This window comes from Piliocolobus tephrosceles, chromosome 13 (genome assembly GCF_002776525.5).
Source record: "Piliocolobus tephrosceles isolate RC106 chromosome 13, ASM277652v3, whole genome shotgun sequence".
Classification (NCBI taxonomy): domain Eukaryota; kingdom Metazoa; phylum Chordata; class Mammalia; order Primates; family Cercopithecidae; genus Piliocolobus; species Piliocolobus tephrosceles.
The window spans coordinates 67278809-67296063 of NC_045446.1; the positions used below are offsets into that span (position 1 = coordinate 67278809).

Below are 17255 nucleotides of genomic sequence, written 5' to 3' on the forward strand. Positions count from 1 at the left end.
TTTTTGTATTTTTAGTAGAGACGGGGTTTCACCGTGTTAGCCAGGATGGTCTCGATCTCCTGACCTCGTGATCCGCCCGTCTCGGCCTCCCAAAGTGCTGGGATTACAGGCTTGAGCCACCGCGCCCGGCCCAGAAATTAACTTGAACGTGGTCTAGTTCTCATTTTTAGAAATAAAATGTATGTCTTGTCATTTTAACATGTGGCCCTTAAATTCCATGCCCTCACCACTCTCCTCTGATCCACATCCCTTGGAGCCCCACATCTCTAGTGAAAGCGCTGGCTCTGCCCCCAGCCCTCACGGCTCATGTTGGCATAGGGTGCCGGCTCCACAGCCTAGGCACCATCTTCAGACAAGCGCCCAGTGGCATTTGCCTGCTGGCCCTGTAGAATCCACACCCCCACCAGGCACCCAGACTAGTTCAGGTCTCTGGAAGGACCGTGGGTTTGCTGTGTTCCAGAGCTCCAGGGCAGGGGTCAGGGCTCGGGTGTCAGGCGGTGTCATGGGCAGAGGATCGAATGCCCGGCAGCTCTGAATGGTCCCTTGTGAAAAATTGATGCGCATTCTAGGGGACAGGTTGGGAGCCAGAGGGGCCTCACACCAGGGCCTGTAGGCTGGGGCTGCCTTTTAAGCTTCTTCCAGAGCCCATCTCTGGGCCTGGCCCTGTGCTGGGCAAGGCTGGAGACAAGGCAATGTCTCAGACCCTCTCTCACCGGCCACATCCCACCCTGGATCAACTCCCCAACTTTGGGGGCAGAGGTGGGACAGATCCTTACCCTGACAACATAATGCATATAGTCAAAATGGGATAAAGGGGAATATAGAGGCTCTTGGCAGCTTTGGGGTGGTCAGGGAAGGCTTCTTGGAGGAGGTATCATCTGAACTGAACCATGAACCACAGGTGGAAATTCACTAGTCAAAATTTCAGGTAGAAGGGCCAGTGTGTAAAGGCCAGGAGATGGCAAGAGCTGGCGTTTTTCAGGAACAGTGAGTCACTGAGGATGTCCAAGTATAAGGGTATGAAAGGGAGTGAGCAGTGAGAGAAAAGACTGAGACATCAGCAGGGGCCAGACTGTGCTGGGCCTGGGGGGCCCAGGCCCAGGTGTGGTGCATTGAGCAGCACAGCCAGAGACAGATGCCAATGACCCTGCCTCCCCGTCAGCAGCCAGTGCTCTGCACAGAGCCATCCTGAGGGCAGTGGGTGCTCTTGAGAGCTTTCAGGCAGGGTGTGCCATGAGCAGGTCATGCCCAGCCCATGACCTTCCCCTCTCTCAGGCTTGTCCTTGTCACCCACATTCCTGGGACAATCCCTAAGCTGAGTGCCGGAGATTAAGTCCTGGTCCTAAATTTGCTCTGGCTAGCTGTGTGACCCTGGGCAAGTCTTGGTCCCTCTCTGGGCCCCTTTGCCACAGGTCCCTGGTGGGGCCAGACTTGCTACTTTCTAGGAGCCCTTTGGGAATCTCTGAATGACAGTGACTGAAAGAAGAATTCAGCTGCTCTGGGCAGTGGCACTGGTGACAATGGCTGAGGCTCAGGTCACGCAGGTTGGGCAGTGGCCAGAGGGAGAGAAGCCAGGGAGGGTTCCCTCGAGGGAGGAGGAGCTGGGGCTTTGGGAGGAGCCCAGGTGACCCTAGCCAGGCTCCAGGCTTCCAGGGCTGGCCTGCCCGGAAGCATGACACGGTCTCTCTCCCTGCAGAACTGTGCCTGGCCCAGTGGGCAGCAGGAGCTCCTGACTTGGGACCATGGTGATTCTTCAGCAGGTCAGTGCTCCCACCTTTTTGGGTGGCCTGTCCTCCCCATCCCATATCCCTTCTTCCATGTGTTTACCCATGGGACACCCTCCCCAGGGTGTTCTCTTGGAAAATTGCTACATTTCCAAACCCAGCCCTCCAGGCCCAGTCTGAAACCTGTTCCTTCTGATGTGCCGGCTGGGGTTTCCTTCTCTCACGGGCTCACCCCACTGGGCAGAAATGATTTTATTTACAGACATCTCTGGATCCCAGGCAATGGAACAGCATGTGCAAAGGCCTAGATGTGGGAAGGTCCCTGGAGAAGAGGAGAGGAGGTTGGCAAGGCTCCCAAAGCCAGGCCAGAAAGGGCCCTGAGCCCAACTTATCCTTAGGGCCTTGGGGAGCAGTGACTGGAGGGCGGGGTGGGGGACATGGCTTGAGCTGGAGCCCCCTGGGATTTTATGGGAAGTAGCAGAGGTGCTGCCCTGAGCTGAGTCCTCCAGCCCCCCTTCCTACTGAGGGCCACAGTGGCCTCTGACCCTCAGCCCTTCCCGTGATCAGTCTGAGGCTCTAATGAGCTCCTGGTCTCCAGAGCAGAAGCCAGGAATGTGGGCCCTGAGCCAGGTGGGCCTGGCAGCAGGCTGTAGGGCTTGTGAGGCTGTGTGCTGTGGGGGCTTGGCCAGCAGCTTTTCGGTCTCCAGGGTCACCAGAGGCCAATGGCTCAGCCTTGCCTGGCCACCCTGAGGCTGCACGGACCGGCCTGTTTGCAGATGAGTGTGTGCTTGTGTGTCTGTGTGTGAGTGAGAGGCAGGCTTCAGGGCAGCATCAGGACAGACATTCTTCCATCCTAGGGGCTGGAGGAGACCCCCTCTAGAGCCCCTTGGCCTGAGAGCCTGTTCAAATGCCCATTAGAGATGGGCAGGATCTACGAGAGGAAAAGTCCATTCGCTGAGTGTTTGCTGTGTGCCAGGGCCTGGGCCCCCATAGCTCTCCAGGGGCATCCTCCCTCAGGGGGCCTCTGAGGCAGGCCTCTGGCTGAAGGGACCTCCTCACCACCCCTCCCCTCCTGCCCCTCTGAACACTGACCCGCTTCCAGCTGTGGGTGGCCTCTGTTGGGAGCAAGTGTCTTGTAGGTGAATGCCTGCTCTGCCTGCCCTCAAGTAGGAAGTACACTCAGCTGCTTCCTTGGTCCTGAAGAAAGCCCAGCCCTGGTGAACCAGTCAGCTCTGCAGTTGCACAGGCCAGACCCAATGGGCTCCATCCAGCCCAGGCTTTGCTATTGATGAGTGGGAGGGCCTTGGGTACGTTACACAGCCTTCCTGAGCCTCAGTTTCCTCATATGTAAAATGAAGATTAAAAGCCTCTTTTCCCACAGCTGCCGATGCGAGGCTAAAATGCCATGTGGAGCTCCATGAAAATGCTTCTTCCTTCATCTGCTTCCCTAGTCAGCCCTCTCCTCTCTTCCTGCCACATCCTTCCCTGTCCTGAAAGATCCACGGAGCGCTTGGCTTCCTCCCTTGCCTGACTGACTTCTACTCAGGCTTCAGTGTGGCCTCTGCTTCCTTTGGGAGGCTTCCCTGCTCTGCAAACCCCAGAGCCTTGTCCACAGTCCTCCTTCTTTCTCTGCCTACCTGGGGCTTCCTGATGAGTCCTGGACAGGAGGGACAGCCTTCATCCTGTTTCCCATGGATCTTTCAGGATAGGCAAGGAACAGGCAGGAAGAGAGGAGGAGAGAGGCAGACCGGGGAAGCAGATGAAGGAAGAAGCATTTTCATGGAGTCCCAAATGGCATTTTAGCCTCACAATGGCAGCTGTGGGAAAAGAGGGTTTGTTTGTTTGTTTGTTTGCTTGCTTGTTTGTTTTGAGATAGAGTCTCGCTGTGTCACCAGGCTGAAGTGCTATGGCATGACTTTGGCTCAGTGCAACCTTCGACTCCCTGATTCAAGCAATTCTCCTGCCTCAGCCTCCTGAGTAGCTGGGATTACAGACACACGCCACCACATCCAATTAATTTTTGTATTTTTAGTAGAGATGGGGTTTCACCATGTTGGCCAGGATGGTCTCGATCTCCTGACCTCGTGATCCACTCACCTCCACCTCCCAAAGTACTGGGATTACAGGTGTGAGCCACTGCACCCAGCCGGAAAAGAGGTTTTGAATCTGCATTTTGCATATGAGGAAACAGGCTCAGGAAGGCTGAGTAACGTGCCCAACGCCCTCTCACTCATCAACAGCAAAGCACAAGATGGATCCCACTGGGCTTGGTCTGTGGAACTACAGAGCAGGTCAGCTCCCTGGGGCTGGGTTTTCTTTTCTTTTTTTTTTTTTTGAGACGGAGTCTCACTCTGTCTCCCAGGCTGGTGTGCAGTGGCCGGATCTCAGCTCACTGCAAGCTCCGCCTCCCACGTTTACGCCATTCTCCTGCCTTAGCCTCCTGAGTAGCTGGGACTACAGGCGCCTGCCACCACGCCTGGCTAGTTTTTTTGTATTTTTTTTAGTAGAGATGGGGTTTCACCGTGTTAGCCAGGATGGTCTCAGTCTCCTGACCTCGTGATCCGCCCGTCTCGGCCTGGGGCTGGGTGTTTTTTCAGGACCAAGGAAGCAGCTGAAGCGTACTTCCTGTTTGAGGGCAGGTAGAGCAGGCATTCACCTACTATTTCCTGCCTTGGAGGAGTTCCCAGACCAATGTGGGGACACAGCTTAGAAACCTAGGAAAGGCACCTGTGACTTAAACTGTGACAGTGAGTTCCCTGGGGGCACAGGGATGGGAGGGTGCCTGGGAATGGGAAAGGCTTCTGCCCTCCCTGGGAGAGGGTGGACATGGAAAGCCATGAGACAGCTGCTGCAGTCCTTCATGAACATACAGGGGCTGAGGTCTCAGGGAGAAGGACTTGCCCAGGGCTGGAATAAGAACTCAGAACTCTGTAGTGCACCTGTAGTGCACCTTGCCCAGGGCTGGAATAAGAACTCAGAACCCTGTAGTACACTAAGGACCATAAGGAGGGCTTCTGTGCTTCAGTATGTCATGATTCCCGGCTTCATGGTGGGGCCAGGGTAGGGACTCTGTGTACTTGGCCCAGATTTGTGGGCAGAGGGAGGTTTGGAGGTAAATTTGTGGGCTGTTGATAACAGTTGGATTGATGCTTTTAGTAAAATATAATGTCCTTCTTTGTTTCTTGTAATGATTTTGACTTAACATCTATGTCTGATAGTATAGTCATCCCAATTTTTTTTTTTTTTTTTTGAGACAGAGTCTTACTCTGTTACCCAGGTAGGAGTGCAGTGGTGTGATCTCAGCTCACTTTTGGTTACTATTTGCATGAAATCCTTCTACTTTTAACCTATTTGTGTCTTTGGATCTAAAGTGGATCTCTTGTAAGCAGCATATAGTTAGATCATGTGGTTGGTTTTTGTTTTCTTTGTTTTGTTTTGTTTTGATCCATTCTGCCAATCTTTACCTTTTGGTTGGAGAGTTTAATCCATTTACATGTAAAATAATTACTGTTAAGGAAGGACTTCTGCCATTTTGCTATGTTTTCTGTATGTCTTATATCTTTTCCTCCTCAGTTCCTCATTACTGCTTTCTTTTGTGTTTAATTGACTTTTTTTTTCTAAAGTACTGTTTTGATTCTCATTTACTCTTCTGTGTATTTTAAAAGTTTTTTTCCTCAATGGTCATTCTTAGGTTTACAAATAACATCCTTTTTTTTGAGATGGAGTTTCACTCTTGTCGCCCAGGCTGGAGTGCAGTGGTGTGATCTCGGCTCACTGCAACCTCTGCCTCCCGGGTTCAAGCAATTCTCTTGCCTCAGCCTCCCAAGTAGCTGGATTACAAGCATGCACCACCATGCCTGGCTAATTGTTTTATTTTTAGTAGAGACGGGGTTTCACCATGTTGGTCTCGAACTCCTGACCTCAAGTGATCTGCCTGCCTCAGCCTCTCAAAGTGCTGGGATTACAGGTATGAGCCACTGCACCTGCCCTACAAATAACATCTTAAATCTATAGCAATGTAGTTTGAGTTAAGGCCAAATTAGCTTCAATAATATCTAAAAATTATGTTCCTTTATAGTTTTCTCTCTCCCCCTTTATGTTGTTTATTGTCCAAATTGCATCTTTGTACATTGTGTGCCGGTTAACATAGATGTATCATTATGTTATACATTTGCCTTTTAAATCACACAGAAAAGAAAGTAGTTACAGACCAAAAATACAACAATACTGTTTTTTGTTTGTTTGTTTAAGAGATGGAGTCTTACTATATTGCCCAAGCTGGAGTGCAGATGCTATTCACAAGTGCAATAGTGGTGTACTACAGCTTTGAACTCCCGGGCTCAGGCAGCCCTGCGCTTCAGCCTCCCAAGTGGCTGGGAGTACAGGCACCCTATCACTGTGCCTGGTCAAATATGACTTTTCTATTTATCTACGCAAGTGCCTTTACCAGTGTTCTTTATTTTTTTTTCATATGGCTTTGCATTACTGTCTACTGTACTCTAATTTTTTTTCCAATTTTTTTTTTTTCTTTTGAGACAGAGTCTCACTCTGTCACCCAGGTTGGAGTGCAGTGGTGTGATCTCAGCTCACTGCAACTTATGCTTCCCAGGTTCAAGTGATTCTCCTGCCTCAGCCTCCTGAGTACCTGGGATTACAGGTCCCTGCCACCATCCCCAGCTAATTTCTGTATTTTTAGTAGAAATGGGGTTTTACCATGTTGGCCAGGCTGGTCTTGAACCTCTGACCTCAGGTGATCCACTCGCCTCAGCCTCCCAAAGTGCTAGGGTTACAGGAATGAGCCCTGTGCCTGGCCCCATTTAATCACTTTAAGTGCATAGTTCAGTGGCATTAAATACATTCACAATGTTGCATGACCTTCACCACTATCAATTTCTACAATTCTTTTCATCTTGTAAAATAAAAATTCTATCGATTGAACAATAACTCCCCATTCCCCTCTCCCCGCTGCCCCTGGCAACCACCATTCTGCTTTATGGTTTTGATTTGACTACTCTAGGTACCTCACATAAGTGGAATCATACACTATTTGTCTTTTTGTGATGACTTACTTCACTTAGCATAATATCCTCAAGGTTCATCCATGTTGTATTAATAGCATGTGTCAGAATTTCCTTCCTTTTTAAGGCTGAGTAATGTTTTATTACATGTTTATACCACATATTGTTTATTCATTCATCTATTGAGAAACACTTGGATTGCTTCTGTTTTTTAGCTATTATAATTAATACTGCTTTGAACATAGGTATGCAAAGATCTCTTTGAGATTCTGCTTTTAATTCTTTTGAGTATATATCCAGAGGTAGAATTGCTGGGTCATATGGTAATTCTCATTTTAATTTTTTTAGGAACTGCCATAGTGTTTTTCACAGCATTTGTATTATTTTACATTCCCACCAGCGGTGCATAAGGGTTCCATTTTCTCTACATCTTTGCCAAAACTTATTTTCTGTTTTTTTTTTTTTTTGTAATAGCCATCCTAACGGGTGTACAGTGGTATCTCATTGTGGTTATGATTTGCATTTTCCTAATGATGAGTGATGCTGAGCATCTTTTCATGTGCTTCTTGGCTCTTTGTATATCTTTTTTGGAGAAATGTCTATTTCAGTCCTATGCCTGTGTTTGTTTGTTTTGGAGACACGGTCTCACTCTATCACCTAGGCTGGTGTGCAGTGGTGCAATCAAACTCTTGCCTATGCCCATTTTTGAACTGGATTGGTTGTTTTGTTGTTGTTCAATGTCTTTTAATTTTTAGCATTTCTTATAGGGCAAGTCAACCAGTGACAAACTCCCTCAGCTTTTACGTACATGGGAATGTCTTCATTTCTCCTTCCTTTGTGAGGGATACTCATGCCAGATACAGAATTCTTTCTTGACAGTTTTTTTATTCTTTCATCATTTTAAATATGCCATCCTACTGCCTTCTGGCCGCCATGGTTTCTGATGAGAAATCAGCTGAGACTCATATTAAGGATTCGTTGTATAGAACGAGTCACCTCTCTGTTGCGGCTTTCAAGAGTCTCTGTCTTTGCCACTTGTGGAGAAGAGGCTTATTCCTCCAGCTCAGGGGTGGTCTCAGTCGTCAGTCTGGAACCAGGCAAAGTCAGGTTCTTAGCGCCTTGCAGGGTCTCCCCCAGGGGACCTCTCTTTAGCCACCAGTCGCCAGACCTACTTTACGATCTCTTCCCTCTCTCCTCTGATTCTCTGAGTTTGCTGTTCCCTCTTCCTGGGATGCCCTTTCCCCTAATGTCTGCCTAAAAAAAATCATAAAACCCAGCTGTCACCCCTAACACAACTCCTTTAGTTAACCATGACTGGCACTCATATACATTTGCTCTAACAGGCACCAATCTAGGTGCATTATGCATCTTAACCTGTTAAATCCTCACGAACACGTGGAAGCACTGTCATTTTGTCACCTGATAGATGAGGAAAGAAAGGAACATAGAGGTCGAGGAACTTGCCCAAGGTAACACAGCTTGTGAGTGGCTGAGCTGGGATTGAAACTAAGCCCTGACTCCAGGGTCCAAACTCTTAGCAACTGCGCTATCCTGTGTCTCCAGGGCTAATCTGCCTCTTATCTGCTGGTACCATCCTTATCTGCACCTGGGTCTGTCCACTACACCAGGCTGGGAGCTCTGAGGACATGTCTTGTTAACAGCGTCTTTTGTGTTTTAGTCTGAGCCTGTACTCAGTAAAGGTGGGTTATATGGACTTATGGAAGAATGCTCAGAAGCTCACCACTAGCGCTTCCTTGTGTCTGAGGTCTGATTCCTGTTCCAATGTGCTGCTGTAGGTGGGTGGGGAGAGATAGACGTGCTTGTTTTCGGCTTGACTCGGAGAAGCACCTCTCCTGAGAGCAGTGTCCCTGAGAGGTCACAGGAAGTGGGTGGGAATCACTGATCAGTCAGCTTTGTGCTAGGCAGCAGAGCCCTGGGTCCCCAAGGCTGGGACAGGGAGTGGGGTAGAACTGGACCCATCCTGGGTGGCTCTGAGCCTTGTGTGAGGCATCACTGTCTTTTTCCTTGCCATTCCTCCCACCCAGTCCCCTGCCCTCACTCTCTGCCGTTTTTCATTTGTTGGGGAGCAGTTGGCTTCCAGGATACTAGGCAATGCGGAAGGCCACAAATGCAGACTGGAGGCCTTGAAAAGAGAAGAGAAAAAAGGGAGGAAAGAGGGGAGGAGGACAAAGATAGGCAGGGCGAGGCGAGAAGGAAGGAATGGGAGGGGAGTCACAGGGCCTGGGCCTTCCCGGCCCTCGGGATGGGATGGTGGCCCCCGGCTCACAGCCCAGCGTGGACCGACGCCTGGTGCCCAGCCCTGTGTGGCTGCTAGGACACAGGAGGCCAGCTCGCCCCATTGCAGGGAGAGCTCTGAGCCATCGAGATGATGCAGCTGTCCTGGGGAGTTCAGGGGACCCCACACCAGGCCTCCAAGGCCTCCCCTGCAGGATGGATGTGGGCTGCTATTTGACCTCTGGGGCTGCGGGAGGAGGACACAGACTGTTCAGGGGCTTTTCCCCAAACTTACCCCAGAAGGAAACTGTGTATCTGCCCTCACTCCCCAGAAGCAGCCAGGGAGCCAGAAATATCTTCAATGCATCTCCCGTTTAGTCTTAAAAACCCCGGGAGTTTCCCGCGTTCTATTCCGTAACATCCTCGTGTTTCCTTCCATAGAAAACACACCGATTTTTTCCAAAACTGCGGTCAGGTGCGGTGCCAGGTGCCACGTTTATCCCAGGCATACCACCACGGTGCCAGTGAGGCCGCCTGGAATTCCCGGCGAAGTGGGGTTGTGGGGGGTTCTGCCGAGACGGAGGGGGCCGGGGTGGTGCGGGCGCCCCCTCGCCGTCCTGCCCGCGGGCGTCACCTAAGCCGCCGTTGCCATGGACCCGCGGCAGATGGCCCGGTTTAGGGTTCCGGGGCGGGCGGCGCGCACGGGATTAGGTGAATTAGGGAGCCGGAGCAGTGCCGCCATCGCCGCACCATGGAGCCCCCCGCCGACCCCGCCGACTCTGCCGACCCCGCGCGCGTCCCGCAGCTCGGCAAGTGGGCGCTGGTGCGCAGCCTGAACCAGGCGTTCAAGACTTACGCTGTCCTTCCGGTGAGGCCCGGACCCGGAGGGGAGATGGGAGGGGGAGGGCGCCTCGCCTCGGGCCTCAGTCCCCACCCCGCCCCCCCTCCCCGTTAGAAGCTGGCGGGCCACAAACAGGGTCGCTAAGCTTCAGGGTGTGCATGGACTGCAGCCCCAGGATACCACCTGCGGTCTCTGACCTCCCCCAGCGTGAACTTGGCCGCAGCTGCCCTTTCCTGGGAGGGGAGGTTTTGCATCTGGGAAACCCAAGCCAGACAGGCCATGTCTGGGCAGGGGTGTCCTGCATTTGTTGAGGTCCAGAGCAGAGAGCACCTCCAGGTGCACAGAGGGACCCGAACCATAGTTTGTGGACTGGCTGACCGCTGGTGGAAGGGAAAGCTCGGCCCACTGGTCTCCTCTCCAAACTATGTTTAGCAACTAGACACTGGCAAGACGCTTGGCTCACGTTTCCCATTTGTGAAAATGGGGTGATAAAACCAGTGTCCCAGAGTGATCACAAATATAACGAGGGGCAAAATGTCCTGAAACAGGCTCCATAAACAGGGACTGACCCCAGGCCTGGTCCTAGAGTAAGGAAGAGACAGAAAGGGCTAAGGCCCCATGGGGAATTATTAATATTGGCCCAAGACTGGCTTGATGCCTGGGAGGAAGGAGGGTAGACAGAAAGAACAATGTGCATTTGCGTGGGTCTCTCATCTTTACATGCACTGACTCCTTCCATTTCAAGGCTGGTGGAAACTGAGGCCCAGAAAGATTGAGTGCCTCACCCAAAGAGACACAGCGTTAGTGGTGGAGCTGGGACTACAAGCCAGACATCCTGACTATGTGTTCACTGTAGATGTGTGCTGGCTTTCCTGGAGGGGAGGCCCCACAGGGGTTTTGGGGTACCCCTGAGAACGTTTGAACAGACCCGTTCTAGGAAGTCACGACTGTGGGGCTGGGAGCCTGCATAGCTACTGGGGCCTGGGAGACCCTCTGCCCTGGTCACATATTTGATAGGAGAGAAGCTGGGACTTGCCCCACGTTACACAGCCATGCTGAGGCATGTGTCATGTCACAAACGAGGTCTTCCATTCAAAATGAGACCAAGCAAGGTGCCCCATACAGTGTGTAAAGTTGTTACGGAACATGGTGTAGGAATGGGGCCAGATGCAGTGGTGGGGTGCCTGGGGCTAGCCATGGGGATGGGAGGGAGTGCTGGGGTCCTACCTGGAGCCTGGTTCCCCTTTCTCACTTGCCTCCTGCCCCTCAGTGAAGCTTCATCTTCTTTCATGGCTTCCTCCCTCCCTCCCTTCTCCCTCTGAGCCAGTGACTCTTGACCCACCCTGGTTTTGGTCCTGGCTCTGTCCTCCAGATGCTAACAGTCCTGTCAGTCACTGGTTTGATGAGTGACTGTGGTCAGGTTCCTTTCTTTCTTTGGCCCTCAGTTTCTTCAGCTGTAAAATGAGGATCCTTACAACCTTCCTGCATTGCAATGCTTCAACAACTTTTCCTAGGGCCACAGGAATGTTCCCCTTCAGAAGTCCTAAGACCCCAAATTCTCCCTGAAGCCTCTCCCCTTCCATCTGAAACTGTTTCCTCAAGTCTGACCTAGAGCAGAGATAATTTGGTCACTGCCCTTTGGTGACAGCCCTAAGTAAAAAGAGTTCTAGTCATGTCTGTTTGCTGTGTGGCCCCAAGTGCTTCACTCAGCCTCTAGGAATCTCCATTTCCTGCTCACATGAAGTTTTTTTGATTTTGGTTATTTTATCTTCTCCCAGGGGGAAACAAACATTTTCTGTGTGCCAGGCCCCATGCTGGGCTGGGGGATACAGGTGACTTAGACCCCTGCCTTCCAGTTGCCCTCAGCCTGTCTCCAGCTTGCCTTCAGGGCCCATGAGCCATCTGGGCACAGAGGACTCTATCAGTACTTCCTGTTTTGCTCACTGAGCTACATGTGGGGCTGGGCCCAGGGAATGTCAGGAAAGAGCCCTGGATTTGGGGTTTCTCAGACCTGGGCTTCAGTCCTGGCTCTGCCACAAAACAGCTGTGTGACCTTGGGCATGTTTCTTGACCTCTTTGAGGAGAGAAATTGGAGACAGTCCCCTGGCCACATACTGTCGCCCACAAGTGAACGCGCTCCCCACCCCTTCTCTCTCACTGAGGCCCGCTCTGGGCTGGGCTCTGGGGAGCCACAGATGAGGGACTCAGACCCAGCCCCACCCTAGGGAGCTCCAGGCCAGTGGGGAAGGGGAGCAGATCCAGTGTGGGGTGGCTGTCAGGGGTAAGCCCAGGGTCGGGGAGTGCAGCAGGGCTTGGGCACAAGCAGCTGTGAGGATGAAATGGGGCAGTTTATGGGATGCAGCCTGCGGAGCCCAGGCCCACAGTGAATGCTCCGTAAACAGGAGTTCTCTTCCACTCCCAAGCCTCTCCAATTTTTCTTACTTTTTCTGAGAGAAAGTTTGGGTTTGGGACTAGCCTGACTCTATCATGTGCCAACTTCCCATTCATATGAAGAGAGGGTCCACAGGGGCAGCTGTGGCTGGAAGAAAGCACATAGATGGCAGTGGTCCCATAAGACTATAATACCATATTTTACTATTCTTTTCATGTGTACGTTTAGATATGTTTACCTACACAAATATACACCATGGAGCACGACTGCCTATAGTATTCAGTACAGTAGCAGATTGTACAGGTGTGTACTAGGAACAAGAGGTTACCCCATCCAGCCTAGGTGTGTAGTGAAGTACACGTCTAGGTTTGTGAGGTACACTCGATGACTCCAAGATGTTCGCACAGAACTTATCTCTGGCGTTAAACAGTGCATGACTGTAGCTGGTTCTGATGGGAATAAGAGGAGGCTGAAACAGTAATGAGTTGGTCTTGGACTCACTGAGTTCAGCCTTCACTGAGAAATGTGGAAATTGAGGCTCAAAGAGGTCAGTGACTCACCAAGGCCAGGCGGGGCCTGAAACCCAGTCTTCTGACTCCTAGCCCAGAACAGATTCTGTCAGACCATTCCCACAGGTTTACTTCATTGTGAATCAGTTTTATCAGCTGTTACATTTTTATTTGCGACTTGATATTAAGTTATATTCTTATTAGAATGTCTGAGTTCTTCCACACTCCTAGGGAGTTTGAGTACCATCCAAAAAAGAATACTTTTATTAGGATTAGAATAAAATCTAAGCTTGTATCCCAAGGCCAACAAAGGGCCTATGTATCCTGGACCCTGTCTACTTCTCTGAGCTCCCTTTTGCTCAGCAGGTCCTGCCTCCTGGCTGTTCCTTCTTGCCACAGGGCCTTTGCACATGTTCTTTCCTATGCTGGGATTACTGTCCCCTGCTTTTCCCTTGGCTGACTGCTTGTCACTCTTCAGGTGTCAGTTCAGCGATTCCCTCCACGGAGCATTGGCTACTGGGTCTAGGTTGGTTGGCTCTGTCATTCTCTACCATTGGCTTGTTTATTCCCTTGACAGCACTCACCCCAGTATCCAAAGTGATCATGCTGATCTCAGTTGTTTGTCACCACCTCTAACTTGAATGTAGACTCCATAATCACTGCTCAACCCCCAGCATTTAGATTAATCAGTGCTTTGTACTCTGCGACTCTGGGCAGGTAATCAATACATGTCTGTTGAATCCATCAGTGCTGAATGCGGTTGTTCTCAGTCCGTTTCTCTGACTTGGGATTTCAAGTTTGACTCTCACGATTCCTTACTGAGTGAGTAGTGAGACCCAGGCCCTGGGCCAGATGCCACAGAAATGCAAAATGACATCCTCCTGCAAGGTCAGGGCTCTCCCCACATGCCAGAAGACAATGTGGCTGAACCCTTATCTAGGGCCCAGCACGGAGTGGTGTCCCTGTGAGGAACCTGTCATGATGATGATGAAAATCGGCCCTGGAGGTAAAGAAGGATGCAGCTCACCCACGGTCTGGATGTGTTCTGGTGTCACCTCATGTTAGAGAGGAAGTGGTTTGAGTGGTCTGGTGTTTCTGTCTAGACTCCAGTGAATTTGTCATACACATGTAGAGTGTAGATCCATGGGGAGAGCTGGGCTTCAAGAGGCTTTGGCTCTCTCTGAGCCTCTGCTAACTCTTCTGTAAAATGGGAATATGGCTGCTCTAGAGGAGGGACTGATGGCATTGCATAAATGCCCAGCCCAGGGCCTGCCCTGCTCCAGAACATTTCTAGTAAGTGTGAGTCCCCTTCTCTTCCCCCTTCTGTGGTTGGCCCAGAGCCTCTGGTGGTAGCAGAGGGGTACAGGGCTGCCTGGAAGGGGGCTCCCTGCTCACCTGGCCTGGGACTCTCTCTCACCCATAGGGGGACTATGTGTGGATGGACCTGAGATCGGGGCAGGAGTTTGATGTGCCCATCGGGGCAGTGGTGAAGCTCTGCGACTCTGGGCAGATCCAGGTGGTGGATGATGAAGGCAATGTGAGTAGTCCCCTCCCTCCTCCTGCCCCATGCCTTGGGGGAAGATCTGGGCTGACAACTGCCTCAAAGCAGGGAGATGATCTAAAGGAGATGGAGGCTGTGCCCGTGCCTCCACTTCTGCCTCTCAGATGCCTCCTTCCATGAGCCTTCCCCAGCACCCCAGCAAGAGGGAACCCCCTGCCTGCCTCAGGCTACTCGTTCTGTTTCCACAAGCACTTCAGTTCACTCTGCCTGGTGTTAGAGATGTGTGTGTGTGTATGGTGGGGTTTGAGTGCAGGGGGAGCAGGCTAGAAGCTCCTCAGACACGGAGGTGCTTTGGGGACAGACTGACTGCATTCAAATCCCATCTCATCCACTTGTTAGCTGTGCAACCTTGGCCAAGTCTCCTTCCCCTCCTGAGCCTCAGTTTCCTCTTTGTAAAATGAGGATAATAATAAGTATCTCACAGGACTGTTGACCCATAAGTGAGATCACACGTGTAGAACGCCTCAGTGAAGTTAGTGCTAGTCTGAAAGTTAAATGAACGCCCACAGCCTTGCTGTAATGGGTTACTGACATCACATGAATCCACTGTCCACCTTGACACTGCCCTGGAAATTGGTCTCACAGATTAACCCTTTATCTGTGGCCCAGAAGGAAAGAGACCCCAGAAGTGTAAGTTTTCTAGGTAGTGATAGTGGGGCCTCGGAGAGGTCTGAAGTCAGGGGCCTGCCCTGGAGAAGGTGGCTGGTTCACATGAGGGCCCAGAGGGGAAGCTCTGGCGCCTCTGAGCATGCATGCACATGTGTGTGTCACTGGGGGGGGTAAGCAGATGGGGTGCAGAGCACACAGGCGCAGCTTAGCAGGGATATGAAGAACCCAGGGAGATTCAGCTCTGCCATCATGTGGGCTGTGGCCCGTGGTGTGCCAGGGGCTGGGGACATAGAACTGGACTGAGTCCCTGTCTTAGCCTCCTGGTCTGAGGGAGGAGAGTCAGGAGAAAGAGGGTGCAGGGACTTGAAACCGAGGCTCTGCTGGGGATGAGAGGAGGGCTCAGGACCCTCGAGGCCAGGTACTTGACGTGGAGTGGGCAGGAGCATCCCAGATATTCCTGCAGCCCTCAGGTGCATCCCCTTAGCGTTTACAAGGCCCTTTAACCCAAGTTCTGTCTTTGGACTCTCATGGCATCTGTGGAAGGCAGGGAGGGAAAGAACTGTTACCCCATGAGGAAACTGAGGCACATAGAGGGACCACGCAGCCAGTCACACAGCTAGTAAGTGGTGGTGCTGGCATTAAAACCCAGGACTTCTGTCTTCTATGCATGAGTTTCCCCTGTCAGCATTATCTCAGTGGTGACTTTGGGGGTCAGGTTCTGCTAATCACATTTTTGGCCCCTGGGCTGTAGAACCCAAGTGCTTCCAATATTGTTCCAGAGGCTCCAGTTCTAGGACCCTCTAGGAAGCTACTGTGAGGGTGCAGCCCCAGAAGGGGAGGCACAGGCTGGCTGGCAGCACAGACGGGCCTGCTAACCTGCCCAGAGCCCCCAGGGTAGGGACCAGGGACTCTGTCTGCAGGCTTGAGTTTCACCCGGGTCATGTTGCATGTCAGATGGTGTCCCGTAACTCTGAGTCATCGAATCCCAAAGGTCCCCTCCCGCTTCTCCTCCACCCAGGCCCTGAGAGTGGGGGCTGCAGGAGGGATGGGCATGACTGGCTGGCAGGGGCAGTTCAGGAGGCTGGGGTTTGCATCCGTGGCATTGGACCCCCAGGGCTTCCAGACCCCTTCTTTACAAGCCTTTCCTACCCCCATTCCATCCCCTCTCTCCCCCCTGCAGGCTGTCATCTCTTACCCCTCTGTCTGCCCACAGACTCCTAGCAACTTGAGAGCAGGGAACAGGCCAGTCCCATCTGGTTCCCCAGAGTTCATCAAGGGGTCTGCCCAGAGAAACCTCTTGGCAAAGACTCGCCGAGTGATGAATGAAAGGTTATGGTTCCAGTCCCCACTGGAATCCCAGTGTCTTGCCTTGGTCCAAGCCATTTCTGTTGCCAGATACACCCCTCCTTCCCTTCCTCTAGGGAGCAAGTTGTCCCCGCTCAGTCCAGGCCAGCTCTTTCCCAAAGGCGCACTTGGTCCCTGGAATTGACCGTGTTCCCCTCCCCCATTTGCTGGCATTCCTTCAGGCCAGGCCTCAGCTACTGCCCTGGTTACACTTTGGCCCCTGGTAGGTACCTGTGGACCTTGACCTGAAGGGTGCTGGCCTCTGTTGGGAGTCCTCCCATGCAGGAAACAGTGTGAGCGGCACAGCTACTGGGCAAGTCATTTTACCTCTTGAGTCAGACTCGTCACTGTTAAATGGGGTCAGTGATTCTCTGTTAGGGATGTTAGAAGAGCAGATGTAAATCAAAAGGCAGTAGAGTGACAATGCCCAGCTCTGGCTGAGCATTTACCAAGCGGCAGCACTCTACAGATCTGGCAGGAGAAAGCTGTCAACAAAGATGGATGTCGTGATCACATCCATCAGTCCTCCCAAAACCCCTGGGAAGAAGGGACTCTTACTCCCATTCCCATTTCACAGCTGAGACGTGGAGGCTCAGGAGGGTAAATTGATGTGCTTTGGGGTCTGGGGTCATGCCATGACTGAGCACTGTCAACCTGTGTGCTGAACTGTCCTGGGGAGGGATGTGGAGACCTGAGGTTGGGGTCAAGTGGGGATGGCAGACAGCCTGCCCAGGAGCCCTCTCCCCTCCTGTCCACACTGGGGCCTAGGATAGAGGCACGGAGCAGGGACCGTGTGGGGAGATTTTCCAACGGGATCAGCTTGTATAAGACATAGGGTGCCTGGGAGAGAGGAATGTTCCACACGAGACTGGAAAGTCCAGGCAGGTTCCCTAACGTCAGCACCCAACCCCTCGCCTTGGGGAGGCTGCACGAGAGCCTACCCTGTGTTGAAGTGCTGCTGGCCTGGAAGTGCCATGGAATGTCAGGGAAACTGGGCTGGGGGGCTCTGCCCAGCACAGCCC

The 17255-nt window shown here is 52.0% G+C and overlaps 1 protein-coding gene across 3 annotated transcripts in view; it reads left to right on the forward strand.

Annotated features, from left to right (window-relative positions):
* The window catches only part of MYO7A (myosin VIIA), an 87294-nt gene that overhangs the window by 990 nt on the left and 69049 nt on the right, over window positions 1-17255 (forward strand). For all 3 annotated transcript variants that reach the window (XM_026446990.2, XM_026446992.2, XM_026446991.1), the window contains exons 2-3: window positions 1697-1760; window positions 14143-14256. In XM_026446990.2, the coding sequence (XP_026302775.1) occupies window positions 1743-1760; window positions 14143-14256 (132 nt within the window). In that variant the 5' untranslated portion in view covers window positions 1697-1742. The remainder of the gene's footprint in view (window positions 1-1696; window positions 1761-14142; window positions 14257-17255) is intronic.